Source organism: Lichenostomus cassidix, chromosome 1 (assembly GCF_008360975.1).
Source record: "Lichenostomus cassidix isolate B80296 chromosome 1, HeHo_3.0, whole genome shotgun sequence".
NCBI lineage: Eukaryota > Metazoa > Chordata > Aves > Passeriformes > Meliphagidae > Lichenostomus > Lichenostomus cassidix.
The window spans coordinates 93,516,864-93,535,819 of NC_139479.1; the positions used below are offsets into that span (position 1 = coordinate 93,516,864).

An 18,956-nucleotide genomic window follows, 5' to 3' on the forward strand; every position below is an offset into this window, starting at 1 on the left:
AAATTTAAAAGTGTCTATAATGTGCCATGTGATTTCCAACATTTCAGTGGCAGAACCATAAGAATTTTCCATGGGAGATTCACATCCCTTAGAAATGTCAGAGAGAAATATTACTATAGTCAAGGACAACACAGCTAAGAACCTTTCTTTTTTTTTTTTTCCCGTAACCCCCTTTTGTAAATTCATTAGAAACAGTCTTTAATACGTCAGTTAGAAAACTCACTGTAAGAGGTCAAGAGGGAATCTTGCAGGTCGTTTTGTTATACTTGAATGACCTGTTTTCCTTTGTCCTTGAGTTCTTGGTACCTGTACACAGGACAGAGACCTCCATGTGCAAAGTCTTTCCAGGCATTTAATGGACCAACTGATGTAATATAGACAGGATGTGCTTATAGGGAGGATGAAATCAGTTTCTAGCAATATCAGGAAATGGTTCTGGTGTCTCAGTTCTCTGTTGGAAAATGGGATAACTTCACAAGACACTTTCCAACTTCACAAGGCTGCAGTATTGAAAAGTATATGAAAGCCACAAAGTGATTAATCACACTGGTGACTGCCTTATACTAAAAGTAAAAATGAGGCTGCATGAAGTATTGCATTGTTGCTCCTGCTGTTTAGAGAAATCAGAAGGTGACTGGATCACAAACTGTAATGTTGAGGGATTTTCTTACATTTTGATGGGGAAGACTGGCCACTATGTCTCAGTGAAGAATATATATGATTTTAGAGAAACACAACTAAATGTTCACTCTCTTTATTCATACAGATCAGGATCAATGCTCACCCAACAAGGCATAAAATTCCTTGTCACTTTTCATCAAAAAGCTGAACCAAAATGTGCACAACTTTGGATTTTTATCAAAAGCAGGCAAAATAGGAGAAAGAAAATTTTAATTATGCAAAATTAATCTCCAAACATATATTATTTTTCAAACTGAATTTCCATTTTATATGAAAGAAATAGAAATAAAAATAAAACTTTTTCAGTGTTCTCCAGGTTTACTTCAGCCTCACTTCAGTCCATATAAATGGCGCTTGCAAAAATGGCTGAAACCAGACACTTTCTTTGGGCACATGCAAAATCAATAATTTTTTTATGTTTAGACCTCTATATAGATCTTTCCAGTGACATTCCTCCTCAGCTGATGTGAGCTGCAGAGTTCCAGTGAATTTAAAAGAGTCCATGGTATATCCTGTCTCAATGTATTGGAGAGCTGAAAACCAACCTTTCCCCTATGTAACTGTGGCTAAATTTCTGGACTTTGCAGAATTGATAAAGGTTTGCAGCGAATTATAATGGCATTTTAATGCTTCTGTTTAAGATCGAACAACAGTTTGAATGTCTAAAAGCTTATGTTACCATACCAACTCTGTGATACAAAATGCAGATACTATCAGATGTGAGCATCTGTATGAGAGAGTAGGGTGTAGGTGATGCCTTCACTACTCTGACCCAAGCTTCAATTCAGATTATTAAGGCTAAGAAAAAAAAAGGAAAATAAAGCTTAGATGGATTTTGAGAGACTTGTTTGAGTTTCTCAGTGATGGCTGACCTGATGGTTGAGGGATCACATATCCAACTGTAGAACTAGAATTGCTTAAACATTGAAAACCATGATTTTCAGAATCATCTGACACTCATTTCATGGAATCATTGAAGGTTGGAAGATACCTTTAAGATCTTGGACCTTTAACCCAGCATTGCCAGGTCCACCACTAAAGCATTTCCCTCAGCACCACATCCTCACATCTTCCAAACACTTCCAAGGACAGTGACTCAACCACTTTCCTGGGCAGCCTGTTCCAGATCTCGACAACCCTTTTGGTAAAGAAGTTTTTCCAGATATCCAATCTAAATCTCCCCTGACACAGCTTGAGGCCATTTGAGTGTTTATTCTATATATTCACAGAGTTCTGAAATGTTCCTGCTGTATCAGTTCTTATGTTTCATCAAAGCTATTATTTCTGGTTCCCTGTGTGGGATTTTAATTGGGGTTTTCCTTTCAGTACAATGAGGAATGACAAAACCTGTAAAGATGGCAGCAGACATAAGGTGATTTTCCAGAGCTATACAGACAGTACCTTTACGACTCTTCAGGATGAAGATGAATATACAGAACATCTTGGCATCCTGGGGCCAGTTATCCGAGCTGAAGTGGACGATGTTATCCTAGTAGGTCAATGTTTGGATTGTGTGTGCAGGATCTTATCTTACACTTGTTCTGACAGTGATCTTGGAATGTGACAGAATGCATCTAAAAATACCACAGATTTTTTAAAGATGATGAAGGGGAAACAGTTTTCAAAGCTAGAAGTTGCACTGTGGACGTGCAAGCACTGTGATGTGTTTCTCTGAAACACACCCTTTTTCTCTCCTGTCCACAGTAAATTAAATTCTGTTTTTCCTTTCTTGTGTTTCCCAACACTAAATACTGGCTATTAGTCTAATGTAAAATGAGATTTAGGTTTAATGTTAATGAAAAATGGGTTTTCTAAACTGAATTTCTAAACTCCGAAATTTGTACATTTGTGTTCAAGATTAATATATACTTTTTGGAAAAATATATCATCTCCTCTAAAAACTTTTGCTATGTAAGTGTGCTGGATAGTTCTACTGCAATCAACAAGGATGGAGAGGAACCATATCCCTGGTGATGTCATGGTATATTTGCATTAGGAAGCACATTGTTATAAAATTACCCTTCTCTCATCCTTCTTCATTCACTCTTCCAACACGCAGGGATGGACTGAGATAGGGAGAACAGACCTCAGCACTTTCTGCTTATTTCAGTAGGAGTAGTGTGCAACAGGAACACACCGAGATACGTTTAAAACATGAGTAAGAGAACAAAAAGATTTTATAGCTTGGGAGTGTCATTCTCTAAGGAGGGGTAAAAACGTAATCACCCTACCCTGGTGTTTCTCTGGGACAAGTGTGAAGCACTGATTTCAGCGAGAATGATACATACAAAAGTTCCAGAGTTACTATATTGTAACAGAAATGCAGCAAAGCATAAGACATAGGAACTCCCCATTTCCCTGCTGGCAGTAATTAAGCAGTTCCAGATAAGGGGGTCAGCAGTAAATGTCCTGGGAGCCTAGACCTGGTGGAAGACAGGGAGCTAGACTCGTGCTTTCTGATTTTTAATTAATTACCTGCATCAAAGGCAGTGACTCTGCATGGAGATATCAGCAGCTCTCTCTGCTGGCTTTTCCATGTACAGCATAGCCTGTAATCTTTATACAAATCTTGACCCTGGTTTGAGGTCATACAAATGTAGTGTGTGGGGACTTTCATTCAGGCCTGAATTGGCTGAACAGAATCTATCTATATATTTTTTTTTAGGTTCATTTTAAGAATCTGGCATCCAGACCATATTCCCTCCATGCCCATGGAGTCCTCTATGAAAAGTCCTCTGAGGGAAGCATTTATGATGATGAATCTACTGCTTGGTTTAAGGCAGATGATGAAGTTCAGCCAAATAACAGCTACATATACGTATGGTATGCAAACAGGCGATCGGGCCCTGTGGAGTCAGGAGAAGCTTGTCGGTCCTGGATCTACTACTCTGATTTAAACATGGTAAGGAGATGAAAGTAGACGTGGTGGTGTTGCTGGGGCTTGTCACAGAATCATAGAAACACTTATGTTGGAAGGCATGCTTAGAGATCATCCAGTCCACCACCTCAACTCAGGCAGGGCCAGCTGGAGTAGTTTGTCCTGGACCATGTTCAGTTGGGTTTTAAATATCTCCAGATGATGTTACTGTATGGCTGCAGGAAATGCAAGCTGCAGAACACATTTTTCGATAGCTGTCCTTTCTTTTGGGCTCAGTGTTCCCATTTGAAATTAAATCTCTTGCTCTCAGTTAAAGCAGGCCATAAGCTGTGGAAGAATTTGAATTGGTCAGCTCTGGTAGATTGAGCAGGGGAGAGCAAAGAGCAGTGATTCTGGGACCTGCTTTAGATTTTAGGGCCTGATGCATTCCTGCAGAATGCTATGGGGTTTTTTACACCTTTTGGGAAATCCACTTTTACATCTAATATGAGTTTATTACCTTCTAGGAGAAAGACATTCAGTCTGGTTTGATTGGGCCAATACTGATCTGTGAAAAAGGAGCCTTCAGCAAATCAAACAGCAGCAGGATATCTATCCGAGACTTTTTCTTGCTTTTTATGGTCTTTGATGAAGAGAAGAGCTGGTACTTTGATAAACATTCTGGCAGGCCTTGTAGTGGGAAGACCCAAGAAATGCAGCAATGCCACAAATTCTATGGTACTTACCTCATTTTGCCAAATATTCACTTTACTGGGGTAGAGATGTTGGGGGATCTCAGCTCACAATCCTTTCCAACATGTATAAATCCTACGCTTTAGTCATGTGAATTGTTTTTGTTGTTGTCCAGTTGTACCTGTAATAGTCATGGGTTTACATGTGAAAATTAGAAATTACTGGAAACTTGCTATTAAAATGAAGAAAGGACATATTAGACTGAAACTTTCAACAGAAAACTTCTCTCTTGCATTCACATACATATTCTCCCTCATATTAAAAGAAAGAAAAAAGAAACAAAAAATGTCTTATTTTCAGTAAGAAGGTAGTAGCCTCACAATTTTTTGCAAAAAATTTAAAAATACTTTAATAGTTTGATAAATCAGCTGGTTCTATTGAGGAGTTTGGAGCAGCTGCAGAACAGCCCTTCATACACCTCTCTGTGGATATAGAGGTTTTAGTCCTGCAGAGTTAAGTAAGTGGCTGACTGTTTAAATGTAAAAAAATGTAAATTTTTCACCTTGAAATAATGATCAGTAGTGGAACTCTGTGTTTCTGTCTTTGAAAAGCTGATACTTGTGTGCACTGAATGACCATGTTTGAAAAGGGCAGGTTTAGATGTGGAATCTGCCTTTTGAAAATGTGGTCTGAAAATCAGTTATTAATCAAAGATGTCCATTGTGACTGAGTGCCTGTGGAAATGGGAGCTGCAGAACATGTTTTGGATATCTGTCTTTTCTTTTGGGCCTGATATTCCCACCTTACTTTTAAATATTTTTGGTCTCTTCGCTGCTGCATGTTGCTAGCAAGCTATGCTCAAATCTTCTGGTGAGGTCCCTGGATTTTCTGAATTGATGTACATAGACCATAAAGTGTGTTGCACTTTGAACTGGAAAAAAAATTGATGTTTTTTCCAAGCACATTGCTTCATTAAATATTTTGCTAATTTCAATAATTACATTCTAGCACTTTGCACCCTGTTTTGTGAGCAGTTTTCCTGACCAACCATCTTTTTTTCAGCCATTAATGGGATTACCCACAATTTGCAAGGCTTGAGGATGTACGAAGGTGAAACAGTCCGATGGCACTTGCTGAATATGGGTGGGCCAAAAGACATTCATGTTGTTCATTTTCATGGACAGACCTTCATAGAACAAGGAGAGCCAGAGCATCAGCTTGGTACTTACACACTCCTTCCAGGTAAGCATCAGAGCTGACTAAGGGGCTCTAAGGGGTGAGCTCTGCAGTCTGTCATCATCATACCAAGGTAAAGCTCTCCATGTGGTGAGAGTTTGAGGTTTTTTAATGTCAGGGTAAGCGTGATATAACAGAAAGAACAACGGAGCCCTCGGAGAATTCATATGCCCAGGGAGAAAGGAAATAGACTATAAGTATTCATTAGACTACAGGATAAAGCTCTTTGCTCCATCACTGTCAGCAGTGCCAGAGAGCAATAGCAGCACTTACCAAGCCTGTCTCACTAGCTACAAGAGTTCAAGAGAAAGAAAAGACAAGGAGATAAAAATAATGGGATAGGTTTGGAATAATAGGAGTTTATTTTAGTGAACATTAGGGGTAGTTTATTCATTATTTTATTATTTTTAAGGTAGTGATTTACACTATGAAATCTACATATTTTTGTTTAAATGGGAACCAGAACTAACTGGAATTATTTGCAGAATTGTCTTCAGTAACTAGGAATATAAGAAAAGCAATGAGAGCAAGTCCTGTGCTTTCTAAGAAGAGCAGAAGCAACTGAAACAACATCTGCTTCCTGCTCAATCCCTGGCACTCCTGGGGCATGCAGAAAGTGAGGGGAGGGCCCATACATCTAATTTTTCCACCTCTGCTTTACACTTCTTTACATCCATCCTTTACATTACTTGAACAACGCGCTGGCACAGCAGGAGTAATAATCTTAACCAGCACCACATAATTAACATCCCTTCATTATGTAATATACACTGTTCAGCACTGTAGTTAATGTGCACATATGTGTTGTTACATACAGGCATCCAAGGTTTTGTACTTTGCACCATCAGCAAAGGTTGGGTTTTGATCTGGCTACTTAATTCCAATCTCAGTCTCCAGCTAGAACTTGCTTGCTTAGAAAAAAATCACTGAGATGGTGGAAGTTACTGCTCTTGCTTCAACGTGTATTTGAATTTTCTGGATTAGGTAGCTGGATGGTCTTTGGTTTAAAATTCAGCCTCACTGACATCAACCTTGCTATGCCAATGTTTCTGATACATTTCTCTTCCTTTTTTCAAGGCTCATTTAGAACAATTGAAATGAAACCACAGAGACCTGGCTGGTGGCTTTTAGACACTGAAGTGGGAGAATACCAGCAAGCAGGAATGCAGGCATCCTATTTGGTTATAGAGAAAGGTACTGAACTAAAGTGGTTTCTGGCTGGGGAAGTCAAGCTGTGAAGTCTTCTCTGCCCTTTCAGGATCACTGAAAATAAATCTGGGAGATTATTTTCTGCCAAAAAAAAAAACAACGTAGGAAATTATCTGCAGTCAAGGACATGGTGGAGTGGTTACTGTAAATTTTTTCTGCAAGAAAAAAATTTTAGCTTCCAGCAATGCTAGCTTTGAATTATTTAGCATACTAGCTTTATTCCTTTAGCATGCTATCTTTGAATTTGAGGTTTTCCTCAAATTCCCAGTGGATTAATCAGTTGAGAGAAATTGCAGAAATTAATTTAGACTTCTCTGGGCAGAGAGTGGTGTTATAGTATACTAGGAATTGTTCTGAGTGATGTTGTCCTAGATTTCACCAGAATATTTATTGGAATAGCCCTCATTTTCTTTAACAACAAACTTACTGTGCTCCCTTTAGAGTGCAGGATTCCCATGGGTCTGGCAAGTGGAGTTATACTTGATTCACAGATTGATGCTTCACATCACATAGGTGAGTTAATCCTTGGAAAGATCTGTGCATGCTCCTGAATACCCCCAGCAAAGTGTTCCAGTTCCGTATTCTTTTGGCATTTCCTATGTCTCTCAAGATCAGTTCAGGAGTGAATCAGCTGTCAGGCTAAAGATCTTCCCAGTACTGCAAGCAGAGGCTGGGAGCTCTGTTAGGCAGCCATCATCATTGTTTTTTAGGTGTCACAGTCTGCTGTCAGTATCACAAGCTTGAGAGTGCTCTGCCTACTGGATGACCAGGAACAAATCCAGCATTCTTTTTGTCCTTTAAGTTCCCTGCTTGAAAATGAACACCAAGCGTTCAAAAAGCTTTTGAGATTTGCATGTGGTATGAGATGTGAAAGGACAAAATAGATCTGTTATGAAAGATTTGGGAATCCTGGCATCCAGAGCAATTACAGAGTCTTTAATTTGTCAACTTTATCTGTGGTACAAAAGTGGGATCATTTCACAGAGAATTTTGTTAGAATTTTACATGGACAGTGTCAAATCGAGGTGTACAGGTGCACATGCAGGAATGCATATCCTTTCACTTGAAATAAGAAATAAATTATTTATTTGGTAAAACTTTATATTTTGTGGATTTGATTTTCTTTCTTTCTTTTGTGACAGAGTTCTATGAAGGCTCGAAAGCTGTTTTGCCAGATATATATTCTATACCAGTTGTTATCTTGTAAACCTTGTTTTGCAGAGGGGAACTCTCTTCCATGAATATAGAGCATGTTTTGTGTCTGGTCCTGTTGGGGGCCAAAACTTATTTAGCAAACTCTAGACCCTGGTTCCAAATTAGCAGGCAGTATATAACATAAAAGGCTGTTATTTTTCTCATTCTCTCAACTCTAAAGCTTTGCAGGGTGCAGATGACTTTCAGTTGCTGACCATGCCCAAATTGTCCTAGATTACGATTTTAGAGGCTCTTGTTTTTATTCTTATTCTTTTTTTTTTTTTTTATCCTTTGGGTGGGGAGAAGAGAAATGAAGCCCTTAAAGCTAATTACATCCTCAATTTATATTTTTTCAATACCTCTCTTAAAATTCTTGCTTTATTCATATTTTCTATCTAGACTATTGGGAACCTAAGTTAGCCCGATTAAACAATTCTGGAACATACAATGCTTGGAGTACTACAATGGAAGAAGAACTCCCTTGGATCCAGGTGTGGTGCAACTTGTGCTTGCCCATCACTAAGTTACAATTTTCCTACAGTTTATTTTAGAAGGTCAGGCTGCTCTTGTCACTGGGAAGGCTCTTGGGGAAAACTGAAAGATTGTGCAAAGATTGGTGATGCCATGAACTGTTCTTCCCTGGGGTCTCTACTGCTGTTGAGGCCCATTGACTGGACAGCTACCCTCACAGTTCAGAGTGTAACTCTTTGTAGGCAAATGGAGTCATTCTTTCTACTACTTTCTTTTTTTCTTTGTCTAACAGTACATTTCTTTGTCTAACACATACATATTTATATGTATGTGTTTCTTGAGTGATCATTTGAAGTGTAATATCCTCAAACATTGCTTCAGAAAGGTTTTTGCTTGGTTTGTATGCTGCTATGTCCAACTTGACACAGCACAGTTGGCTTTACAAGGAAACTAAGCTTATAATTATGACTTCACTATATCATTCAATGACCTCACTTCCGTGTTTTTCTTCCATCCCAGTGACTTTTGCACCACGTAGCTAATTTGCACCTAAATTTAGGGAGGATAGTTGATTTCTTATAAATCTCATTAAAATTGGTTGGATGACAGGAGAGACTCAGGTTCAGCAGGTGGTCATTATATCTTGTGTGCTAACATTTGACATACTAGCAAGTTAGTGGAAGTGAAGTAGGGAGGGAAGGTTGGGAGATCTGCTGTGGAACTGGAAATAGCATTGGGAGGAAAAAGAATTTAATAGAGGGCCATGGTAGTGAGAAGCTGAGGTTACTGCAGTGAAGCATGCAGGGGTGTGGAGGGCATGTCCCAGAGAATGAGTTTCACTGCTGATAGGATCATCTTGCTGAGTTGTTTTTATGTGCTAAATGCTTAGATACAGTATCAGCAGGAATGGTAGCTTTTCAGCACTTCAGAATGTCATATGCCTTTTTGCAGCCTAGGAATCCAAAATTAGAGGTGGCTTATAAAAGTGTAAGCCTTTAGTTTCTCTGTGCTCCTTTGGCCTGTATGCAAAATGGGGCTGGGGGAGTTGAGCCTACCACAGACACACAGATACTTTTGAGGTGCCTTTGTGGTGCAGTGCTGAACCCTGTAAAATGGTCTCTGAAATAAAATTCACACACAAATACACAAATGAAATGAGAGTGAGAGGGCACTAATTTGGACTGTGATAACTGTTATTACTTCAGAGACTTGTTAGTGTTGAGGGTTTTAAAATGCAGGGCTCAAAGCTATTGTGTAAATGCCAAAGAATTATGTTGGTTTTGCTGTGCACTACTGACTTTATAAATGCTCTTTGCTGTTCCTAGGTGGACTTTCGAAGACAAGTTCTGCTCACTGGGATACAGACACAGGGAGCCAAGCAGTTTTTAAGGTCCTTGTACATCCAGAAGTATTTTCTTGTTTATAGCAAGGACAAACGGACGTGGAACACCTTCAAAGGAGACAGCTCGCCAACAGGAAAGGTCTGTCTGTGCCATGGGGGTTGCAACAACCTAGGCAGCATCACTGAATGATGCAGTGAGTTTTGTTTAATGTTAAGAGAGATTGGAAAAAATTATGGCCTTCAGAGCCTTAATAGGTACAGCTTGAAGCCCCAAAGGGCATTTACCAAACTAATAAAATTCAGACTAGAAGACAAATTGTAAGGTGAGGAGCTGCCTAGACTGGAGTTTGGATTGGCCATGTGACCTTGACTGTGTAGAGTCTGGCTTTCTCATAGGCATCTCTCCCTACCATTATTTCCTCAGCCCATGGCAGCTTTTTTGAAGGAAGCAGGAAGCTGAACTAAAAATCAGGCCCTTACCCATTTGGTATTAGATTCTGCATCTCATCTCTCCCTTTCATCTGTCCCAACAGTTGAATGTTGAACTGTCTGGATTGCCTGCAGAAGGCCTGTGTGATGAGTATGGTTGTACCCTGAAAGAGTATCCAGCTGCTCCAGCCCTACCTATTACAGTTCCCTTCAGTTTACCCTGATGTTTCTGTGGTGCAACTCCCAAATGAAAACCTGTTGTCTTTTACCTCTCATTTTGCCTCTTTGCTCATGTATTCTTACAGACTTACATAGAAAAGGGTTGCTTATTTAAACTGAGACCTTCAGATGCTTCCAAATATGCTAAGATAGAACCATGAGATATTTCAAGTGGTCCTGCATCATAGAGTGTGCTATCACTGTGGATGGGGCTAAAGGCATAAAAAAGACTACATTTGTAACAGAGCAGGCTTTCAGCACCCAAGCTTATATTTGCATTAAATTAATTATGTGTGGAATTTTTTTCTTTTTTCTTTTCTGTTTTACCAGATTTTTGAAGGTAATTCTGATGCCTATGAGATAAAAGAGAACATCATTGATCCCCCTATTATTGCTAGGTACATCAGACTCTATCCCACTGAGGTCTACAACAGGCCTACTCTTCGCATGGAGCTTCTAGGCTGTGAAGTAGATGGTAAGAATTGGTCAAGTGCTGGTGCTTCCATTCTTACAATTTTTTTACCTAATAAAATAAAATGTTTAGCCTTAAATGAAGCTAAAATCTGTGGGTCTTCTCCATTCCGATATTGTTGCTTACTCTGTGGCTGCTTGGATGTACTGGAGATGACATGATGCTCCTCTCAACAGGTTGCTCTTTGCCACTTGGGATGGAAAGTGGAGAGATCAAGAGTACCCAGATAACAGCCTCATCTACCAAGACATCCTGGTTTAACACATGGGATGCTTCACTGGCTCGTCTCAATCAGAACGGAAGGATGAATGCCTGGCGAGCCAAGGTAATGAGAAAAGCAGGGATGGCAGCAAGGACAGCTGGTTAATAAATTCGTGCTGCCTGTGTGATCATTGTGCTTCCTGCATGCTCTGTCTAGTGCCAAGCGTGATAGGGTCACTGCACAACCATCCTTTGGGAAAATCACCACTCAACTCTTCCAGCAGAAAATCTGTTGAGCTTCTGGCAACAGCAAAGAAATCATACCTTGAGAGATGGATGGTGCCCTCTGGGCCACAGGCTGCAGAACTTCCCTGTGGAAATAGCCTGTTTACTTTCAGGAGATGAGTACAACTTGAGTATGTCTCTCAAAGGGATTAAAGAAACCCATGCTGGGTTGGCTTATAGGCAGTGCAGCCTAATGGATCTGAGGGTGGGTGACCTTCAGCAAGGCATATGACGTTCTGTTTCTTTGAAATGGAGCTGCTTTTATTCACAAAGCACCTTAAGGAAGCTGGTCTTTTGTATAGGCATTTGATATTAGTATTAAGTGTTTTAAGTATTTAGTATTTAAGTATTTCGTATTTTATTTTGTTTACTGGAGGTAATTCTCTGTTATTTTTCATTCAGTATTGGAAATTAAAGTGTAAATCCTAAGACTCCAAATACACTACCTGCAGTGATGAAGTTAATTACATGGGTCACTAAGAATGTTTGTGACTTGCCTCAGCTTTACTCTTCTGCACTTCTTTGTTACAGTTTGGGTGCATTTTGATGCAGTTTTAACTACTTGTAAACAAGATTTTTCACTTAAGCAAATACAGACATAGACATGTTTGCTAATAGACAAACTTTTTTATCAATTGTAGTTGAACAACAACCAGCAGTGGCTGCAAATTGATCTCCTCACAGTTAAGAAGATCACTGCTATTGCTACACAGGGGGTCACGTCCATGTCAACTGAAAACTTTGTGAAAACCTATGTTCTCCTGTACAGCGACAACGGCTCTGAGTGGAAATCCTACACAGAGGGTTCAAACTCAGTGCCAAAGGTATCACTGTCAGCTCAGGCAATTGTATTTTTGCTTGGTTTTAGGTGCTGGATACAGTCAAGGCTCAGAGGCAGAATGCCCAGCCAAATTGGTATTCTCACAGGACTTTAAAGTGCTAGGGAGCTGGGGTTACTACAGATAATGTCACAGTATCCATCTGCTTCTAGCGATCAGAATTAATCATAATAAAAGGAAAGAACACTGTATCTGGAGAGAACGCAGTCAATGGTGTGATAAAAGGAGCTAACACTGTTTATAAAGGAGGACATTTAGTTTGAAAGCACAAGGACATTTAATTTGGATGAACAGTGGATTCCCCAGGGCCTCTTTTCAGTTTTTTAGTTCTGCCCTGATTTTATAAGTGAGATTACTGTTAGTGAACAGTATTGCAATAACAGAGCTGGGGAACTTCAGGTACCCACAGGGCAGATGCAGTGCTTTCTATTTTTTCTTGTATTACCTTACACCAGCCTAACCCACAAGGGCTATCAGCAGGAGTAAAATAAGGAAAGTTTGAGGGTTTGGTCCATTAGAAATTAGAATGGCAAATTTTCTGGTGTGGATGGAAACAGAGGCTGTTGAATTCATTCAAACTCAGCTATTGCTGACCTGAACTACATCTAACCCAGCATGTTAGGAAGAGACTTGATGTGGTCTTGTTTAAAACCAGAAATGAGCAAGTCCATCTTGTAAGAGAAAATGCAGGGTTTTTTCAAGTGCCACCTTTTAACTAATCCTGTTTGTGTTATTTGCAGGTTTTCTTGGGTAATGAAAACAGCAATGGGCATGTCAAGAATTTTTTTAACCCACCCATCCTGTCCAGGTTTATCCGCGTTGTTCCAAAAACATGGTACCGTGGGATTGCCCTTCGGGTAGAACTCTATGGCTGTGATTTTGGTGGGGGTTTTGCTGTGAAAAGGACTGACGAGTCTGGGAGCTCTTAACCTGCCAGCAGTCATCATGCAGAACAACATGTTTGTTTAAAAACCCTTAAAGCAGTCATGCTTAGTAGTTTGGATGTGTGCTTCCTCAAAGGAACATAATGTTTTACCAGCAGGTTAGAGAGATTTCTCTGGCAGGTGTTTCATTCCTACAAATACACTCTTTAGAAAACAGCTTCTTTTCTCTGGGAAGAAATAGTAGTCCCTTCTGATTAGTATTATCACTTTTTCATTATAACCAATACTCTGTCTTACATTTTACTTAATTTTAAGTTCTAAATTCCTAGGAATGGAGACTCTGGCCTTGATCCAGAGCCCAGATTATCTCCATTTTGTAATGCTTTTCCAGCACAGATGAGGAATAGAAAGCTATAGCAGGTGGATGTTCTCCACACACAGGGCTGAGAGGAAAAACCAGTGCTGATCTGCGGCTGTGGTGCTGCATTCCAGCAGTGCCTTGGTGAGAATTGTTTGTCGGGGTGGCCTCTCCTCCATGTCTTTCATCTACACTGTGGCAAAGGCAGGACACATCTCAGCACTGAGGTATGTGTAACCTCTTCTCAGAGAATGTGTGCTCACATTATTGGTTTGGTTCTTGCTTACCCAGCACACCTGAATGCTGGGGATTTCACATGATTCATCTTCAGTGCCTAGGCAAGGGGAAGGAGAGTCAGCAGTACCTTTCCATCCCAGAAATGAGAAGGGAAGTGATTTAACCTGGGAGGTCATGGAACAGCAATGTGAGAACCAAAATGAGAATTCAGAACTCCTGAACTCAGTCCCACGTACACTTTTAGGCTGTAAGGACAGGGAGCTCCCTTGATTAGGAAAGCTTTGAGAGCTGCAGCTGCTCAGTGACAGGACAACCTGGAGGTGGCAGAGGAGGATTAGATGAAACTGGATAATAGAAACATCTGTATCTTTTCTTACCATATATTAATGTTTTCAATAATGGAAATATTCTTGTGCATAGATTTTACATGGATTTTTCCCAGGATGACTACATCTGAAAATAGATACACAGTCCATGAGCTCATTATTCCAGTAGAATTTTTCAGTAGTGTTATGGGCTTCTATCCTGGAAATTGTTTAATTGCAGCACTTCATTTATCACACTAGGTATAATTCAGCAGGCTGGATTTTTTAAGTAGTTTTTCTTTGAACCATGGATGGTATTATCTAGTTTTATTTCAGTAGTTTTTCATTTGTTTCTCTTATAAAACAGGAATGAAAAAAGTGTAAAAAATAAACAATTTTTTTTTACTATGTCACACACTGTTGTAATTTTCCACTGGAAAATAAATTAATATTGTAGCATTAAATGCATAAACATTTTATTTTGTGTATTTGCTTCTACAGTATATTTGCCTCTACAGCTCTTTGGTAATAGTGAAATTTTGCAACAGGAAAGTAAATTTCTCAGCTTGATGGAAACTTTCAATGCTAATTCAAATTAATTTCAAATGGTGAAACAATATGAATAATTGCTTCATCTCTAAAGATCAGTTTCTTAATATTTTATAATAGTGCTTAATTTATTTTTATTTGACACAGCCATGAAATTGCAACACAAGCCATATTCACTAAAAAAAAAGAAAAATGTAAACTTTGGAATAAAGTTTTACCCTGGAAAAGAGTTAATAAGTGCTTGTTAACTTCAGCAGAACCAGGCTTTTATGTGATAACTGTGAAATCTTTTATTTTTAAGAAGGCCATGATCTTAAATGTTCTAAAGAAGTAATTAGTTATATATTTATATATAAAATTACATATATAAGTATATGTAAAGTTACACAAATGCAAAACTGATTGCCGGAGCATGACTCAGTACACCTGCATCAATTTTACAAGTTGAAGATTCTGCTTCTCTTGCCAATGGACAGTACTTTGGTCAGCTGGGGTCAGCTGTCCTGGTTGCATCTCCTCCCCAACCTGTTGTCCATGCCCACTGGCAGGGCAGAGAGGGAAAAAGGAAAGGCCCTAGCACTGCAAACACTGTTCAGTGCCACCTAAAATACCTCTGTGTTGTCCTAGTCACAAATCTAAGCCACAACACCCTGTGGGCAGCTATGATGGGAATTAACCCCATTCCAGTTGTGTTCCAGCCTGTCCAGTAGAGCAGGGAAATCTGGGCCCTGTGCCAGCCCAGACATGTGGCTGATAACAAAATGTTCCTTTGCACAGTGGAGTAAGATGATAAGTGCTACAATAAACAGCAAAAGTCCTAAACAGTCACTAACGTTCCAGACTCTAATGTACAGTAAGGCAGAAAGCACAACCCCTGCCAATAACAGCTGTAAATTCTACCTAGCACACTCTGATCGGGGATGTTATCTCAAAATCCTCTTGCCCCACATTGGACATCAAAAAGGACTGCAGTAGGTTGGCCCCAGCTGGCAGCTAAGTCCTCACTCAGTCACTTGATGGTTTTCCCCTGGCAGGCTTGGGGAGACTATTGGAAGGTCAAAAGAAAGGAAATTTGTAGGTTGGTATAAAGGCAGTTTAATAAGCAAATCAAAGCTGCATGTGCAAGCAAATCAAAATAAGGAATTCATTTGCCACTTCCCATCAACAGGCACATGTTCAGCTGCTTCTGGGCAAGCAGGGCCTTGACACACCTGACAGTTGCTTGGGAAGATAAACACCATAACTCTGAACATTCCCCCTTCATCGTTCTCCTTTGCCCTGTCATTTCTTGCTGAGCACAATGTCACACACTCTGGAATATTACACCTCCTGGGTCAGCTGTCCCAGCTGTGTCCTCTCCCAGCCTCTCGTGCAGCCCCAGCCTCCTCACCAGTGGGGCAGGGTGGGGAAAAGAAAAGGCCTTGGTGCTGAGCAAACACTGCTCAGTCCTAGCTAAAACAACGTGTGTTATCAGCGCTGGTTCAGCCAAAAAACAAGCACAGCACTATACAGGCTGCTGGGAAGAAAATTAACTCTATCCTAGCTACACCACATACACAAAGTATTTTAATTTTATGAAGCAGACAGCCAAGGCTTCTGGAAATCTGTAGTTAAAACAGTCACTGTGGAATGAAATTCTGTGTATATTGAGATTATTTGCAAAATACACAAGGAGAGCAAGAATTCCTGCAGTTTTCTCAAAGATGGATATGACAGCATGAAAGTTAGCAAAGCTTTTCAGACTGAGGGAGAAATGTGGTGCCAAAGTTCAGAGTAAAATGGCCAGTAATTTCTTCACAAATCTGGACAGATGACTTCACACTGGCCTTTTGATCCAAAGGTCCAAAGTTAACTGCTTTTAGCCTCAAACAGCGTTACAATGGAGTTGCTGCCCTCTAATGCTTGTTCCAGCTTCCGAGGCTGCAGGGTGCTCAGAGCTGACTATTTGCAGGTGACAATAGCACATGGGTGGCTGTGCCTGAAGCCTTGTGCTTTACTCACAACCACCTTTAGCAGGTGTAACCAGGTGTTTCCATTTTCTTTCCAGAAGTGGTGGCTGTACTCCTTCACACAGATACAGAAACTGATTGTGTCTGTACTTGGATTGGAAAAGAGGTTGGAAGTATGTGTAAAGACAGTTGAGCAGCTCTGAACTAGTTACTGACAGCAGCACCACAGTAGTTTCTTCAGAGCCTGATGCATTAGTCCAGTGTCCAGAGAGGTTTGTAGAGAGTGCCCTGTAAAGTCTAAAGCTGATGCAGGCAGCCTCATGTGGAGGGGTGCACACACCTCTTCCTTCTAGAGAACATGTAACCTCCATTTTTGCCAGTTTTTCTGCTGGTAGTTCTGAATGTAACACCTGCACTGCAGGGATACCTGCACTGAAGCTGAGCCAGCTTACCTTCACCAAGGTTCCCAGGAGTCTGCAAACTGGATGGTTCCCTCCACACCACTGGCATCGCATGGTGGAGACATAAAGCTGCATATTACCCCTGGATTAAAGCCAATGCAGATCTTGTTTCTGCATCCACTCTTTCCAAAGCCTGAACTGTGCATCAGCAGAATGCAAAGGTGAATCTGGACTTTGGGGCTTTTCTCATATTAGAGACATCAGTGAGTGTGCATGGCAAGAGTATGTCAAAGGGAACTCCCAGGAGAACTGTACAGAAACAGCATCAAGTGGGAATGTGGTCAGGACTCCAGAGAAATAACTGATATTTTGAGCATCCTCCAGCACCCCCTGAAAAGGCCATGAACACTGGTGGGTTGATCAGAATTTCAGGACAGTGCTAAGGGACAAAAAGAGGGCTTGCAACTTCCCAAGCACTCCCACTCATGAGGTGTCTTCCATGACAGGAAAAGATTTTTCTGGCGCATACCTGAGAGAGGAAGGTAAAGGCTCTGCCCGTGCCCACATACATGCTAGGGAAGACTGTTTATCAATATGTTACTATGAAGCACCACAGAAATTAAATACAGCACTGTCCTATGGTGACCAACTGCTGTTTTGTATGAGTCAGTTACTCCGCTTAATCGGTGTAAAATATTCCTCTTCTTGCTGTGTTTATTCGTGCTAGCTCTTCATCATAACCAGTTTATCCACCTACACTTTCCTATCATTACTGTGCCCCAATCTCCATTTGTTACACCCAGTGCTTGAATCATGCTTTAATTACAATCTCCTCCAGGTAGGGACTCCATCTTCTTGAGTGCTTGCACAGCACTCTCCAAAACAGGCCATGGGATCATTCTCAGGGTTCCTGGGCACATCCCTAACACCATTCCTATTGGGAGCAATACTGTGTTAAGCCACTGTGATCTACATACACAAAACACCAAGTAATTCAGATAGGTTGATCTGCTTCTTCATTTAATAAAAGTACAGGGTATGTTTCTTCTAAGTGCTTGTTTTCCTTTGTAACACCACTATGGTACTCTCTTCTAGCACTTCCCATGAAAATTTGTCCACTCTTTGTAGCAGACTTAAGTGGCTTTTCCATTCTTTTCACCATGTAGCTGACTGCAAAATATTTTAAACTGTTATGTCCATAATGGGAATGTATAGTGCTGTACATCATGACCCATCTAAGCCCTGGAGTTATTCTGATAACCTGTGGCAAGCAATTCTACAAATTCAGCCATGAATGCCTTATTTCTAGCAGCTCTCTGCCTCAGTCTGCATTGGACACAGTGCAGAGCCTGCTGTCATGTGTGGGGCAGAAGGGAAATTCTGTGCCAGAGGCTTTTGATAGCAACCTGCCTCCTAATGACTCCTGTATTTTGGAGAGATGGCTGTTTGTCCTCGTGCTTCTGCAGGTAGGCCTTGGTAGCTTGGATTTTACACTGACTTCTCTATCAGCTGTGTTCCAGTAAATTACAATATTACATTTCCCCCCACCATGCACGGGGCTTTAAATTGACCCTTAATGGCTGCATAATATTTGGGTATCCTGTTGAAAGCCCCCACATTATCAAAGGATCAGCTGGGGGTTGGAAGTAGAAGATACAGGCCTTCGAGGTTATATCCGGTCTACTGTTCTAACAGATAGCTATAATCTATAGGCTTTTATCTAAACTAACCATCCTGCATTTCAGAAATAATTTTTTTTTGTTCTTGCTAATTCTGTTTCATTCCAACATAGGTATTAGTTAATGGAGTCTGCTTCTCCAGATTGGTTACAATGGCCAAAATAATAAAATAAAGTGATTGCTGCTGTTTGTCACATTTCTGTGCCTTTGTTCCTTCCTTACTGAGCAAAAGACAAATCTCTTTTATCCTCTCCTTCCAGATAGTTTCTGAAATATTTGTACCATTTTAGTGCTCTCAAATACTGAGAAAGCACTCTGAACAACAGCTTCACAGGAGTGCAGTTTGTAAAGTTTTTAATTTACCGAAGCTTTTCTCTAAACAACTTGAGGCAAGACTTTAAGAGAACTTTTCATGCACACATATTTTATTAATTCCTCCACAATACACTGCAGGCTGGAATTTGAG

The 18,956-nt window shown here is 40.3% G+C and overlaps 1 protein-coding gene and 1 long non-coding RNA gene across 2 annotated transcripts in view; one reads left to right on the plus strand and one right to left on the minus strand.

Moving 5' to 3' along the window:
- Positions 1 to 14,376, plus strand: part of F5 (coagulation factor V) — a 34,351-nt gene extending 19,975 nt beyond the window's left edge. The window contains exons 14-25 of the mRNA XM_085071479.1: positions 2,008 to 2,173; positions 3,347 to 3,583; positions 4,066 to 4,276; positions 5,294 to 5,473; positions 6,545 to 6,661; positions 7,118 to 7,189; positions 8,270 to 8,361; positions 9,667 to 9,822; positions 10,662 to 10,806; positions 10,980 to 11,128; positions 11,931 to 12,113; positions 12,869 to 14,376. Of these exons, the coding sequence (XP_084927605.1) occupies positions 2,008 to 2,173; positions 3,347 to 3,583; positions 4,066 to 4,276; positions 5,294 to 5,473; positions 6,545 to 6,661; positions 7,118 to 7,189; positions 8,270 to 8,361; positions 9,667 to 9,822; positions 10,662 to 10,806; positions 10,980 to 11,128; positions 11,931 to 12,113; positions 12,869 to 13,057 (1,897 nt within the window). The 3' untranslated portion in view covers positions 13,058 to 14,376. The remainder of the gene's footprint in view (positions 1 to 2,007; positions 2,174 to 3,346; positions 3,584 to 4,065; positions 4,277 to 5,293; positions 5,474 to 6,544; positions 6,662 to 7,117; positions 7,190 to 8,269; positions 8,362 to 9,666; positions 9,823 to 10,661; positions 10,807 to 10,979; positions 11,129 to 11,930; positions 12,114 to 12,868) is intronic.
- On the minus strand, positions 739 to 4,572 carry LOC146445305 (uncharacterized). The gene is made up of 2 exons (XR_014854486.1): positions 4,285 to 4,572; positions 739 to 3,886 (listed from the first exon to the last, which is right to left on the minus strand). It is a non-coding gene; the product is annotated as an uncharacterized LOC146445305 (long non-coding RNA).
- Positions 14,377 to 18,956: the final 4,580 nt, after the last annotated feature.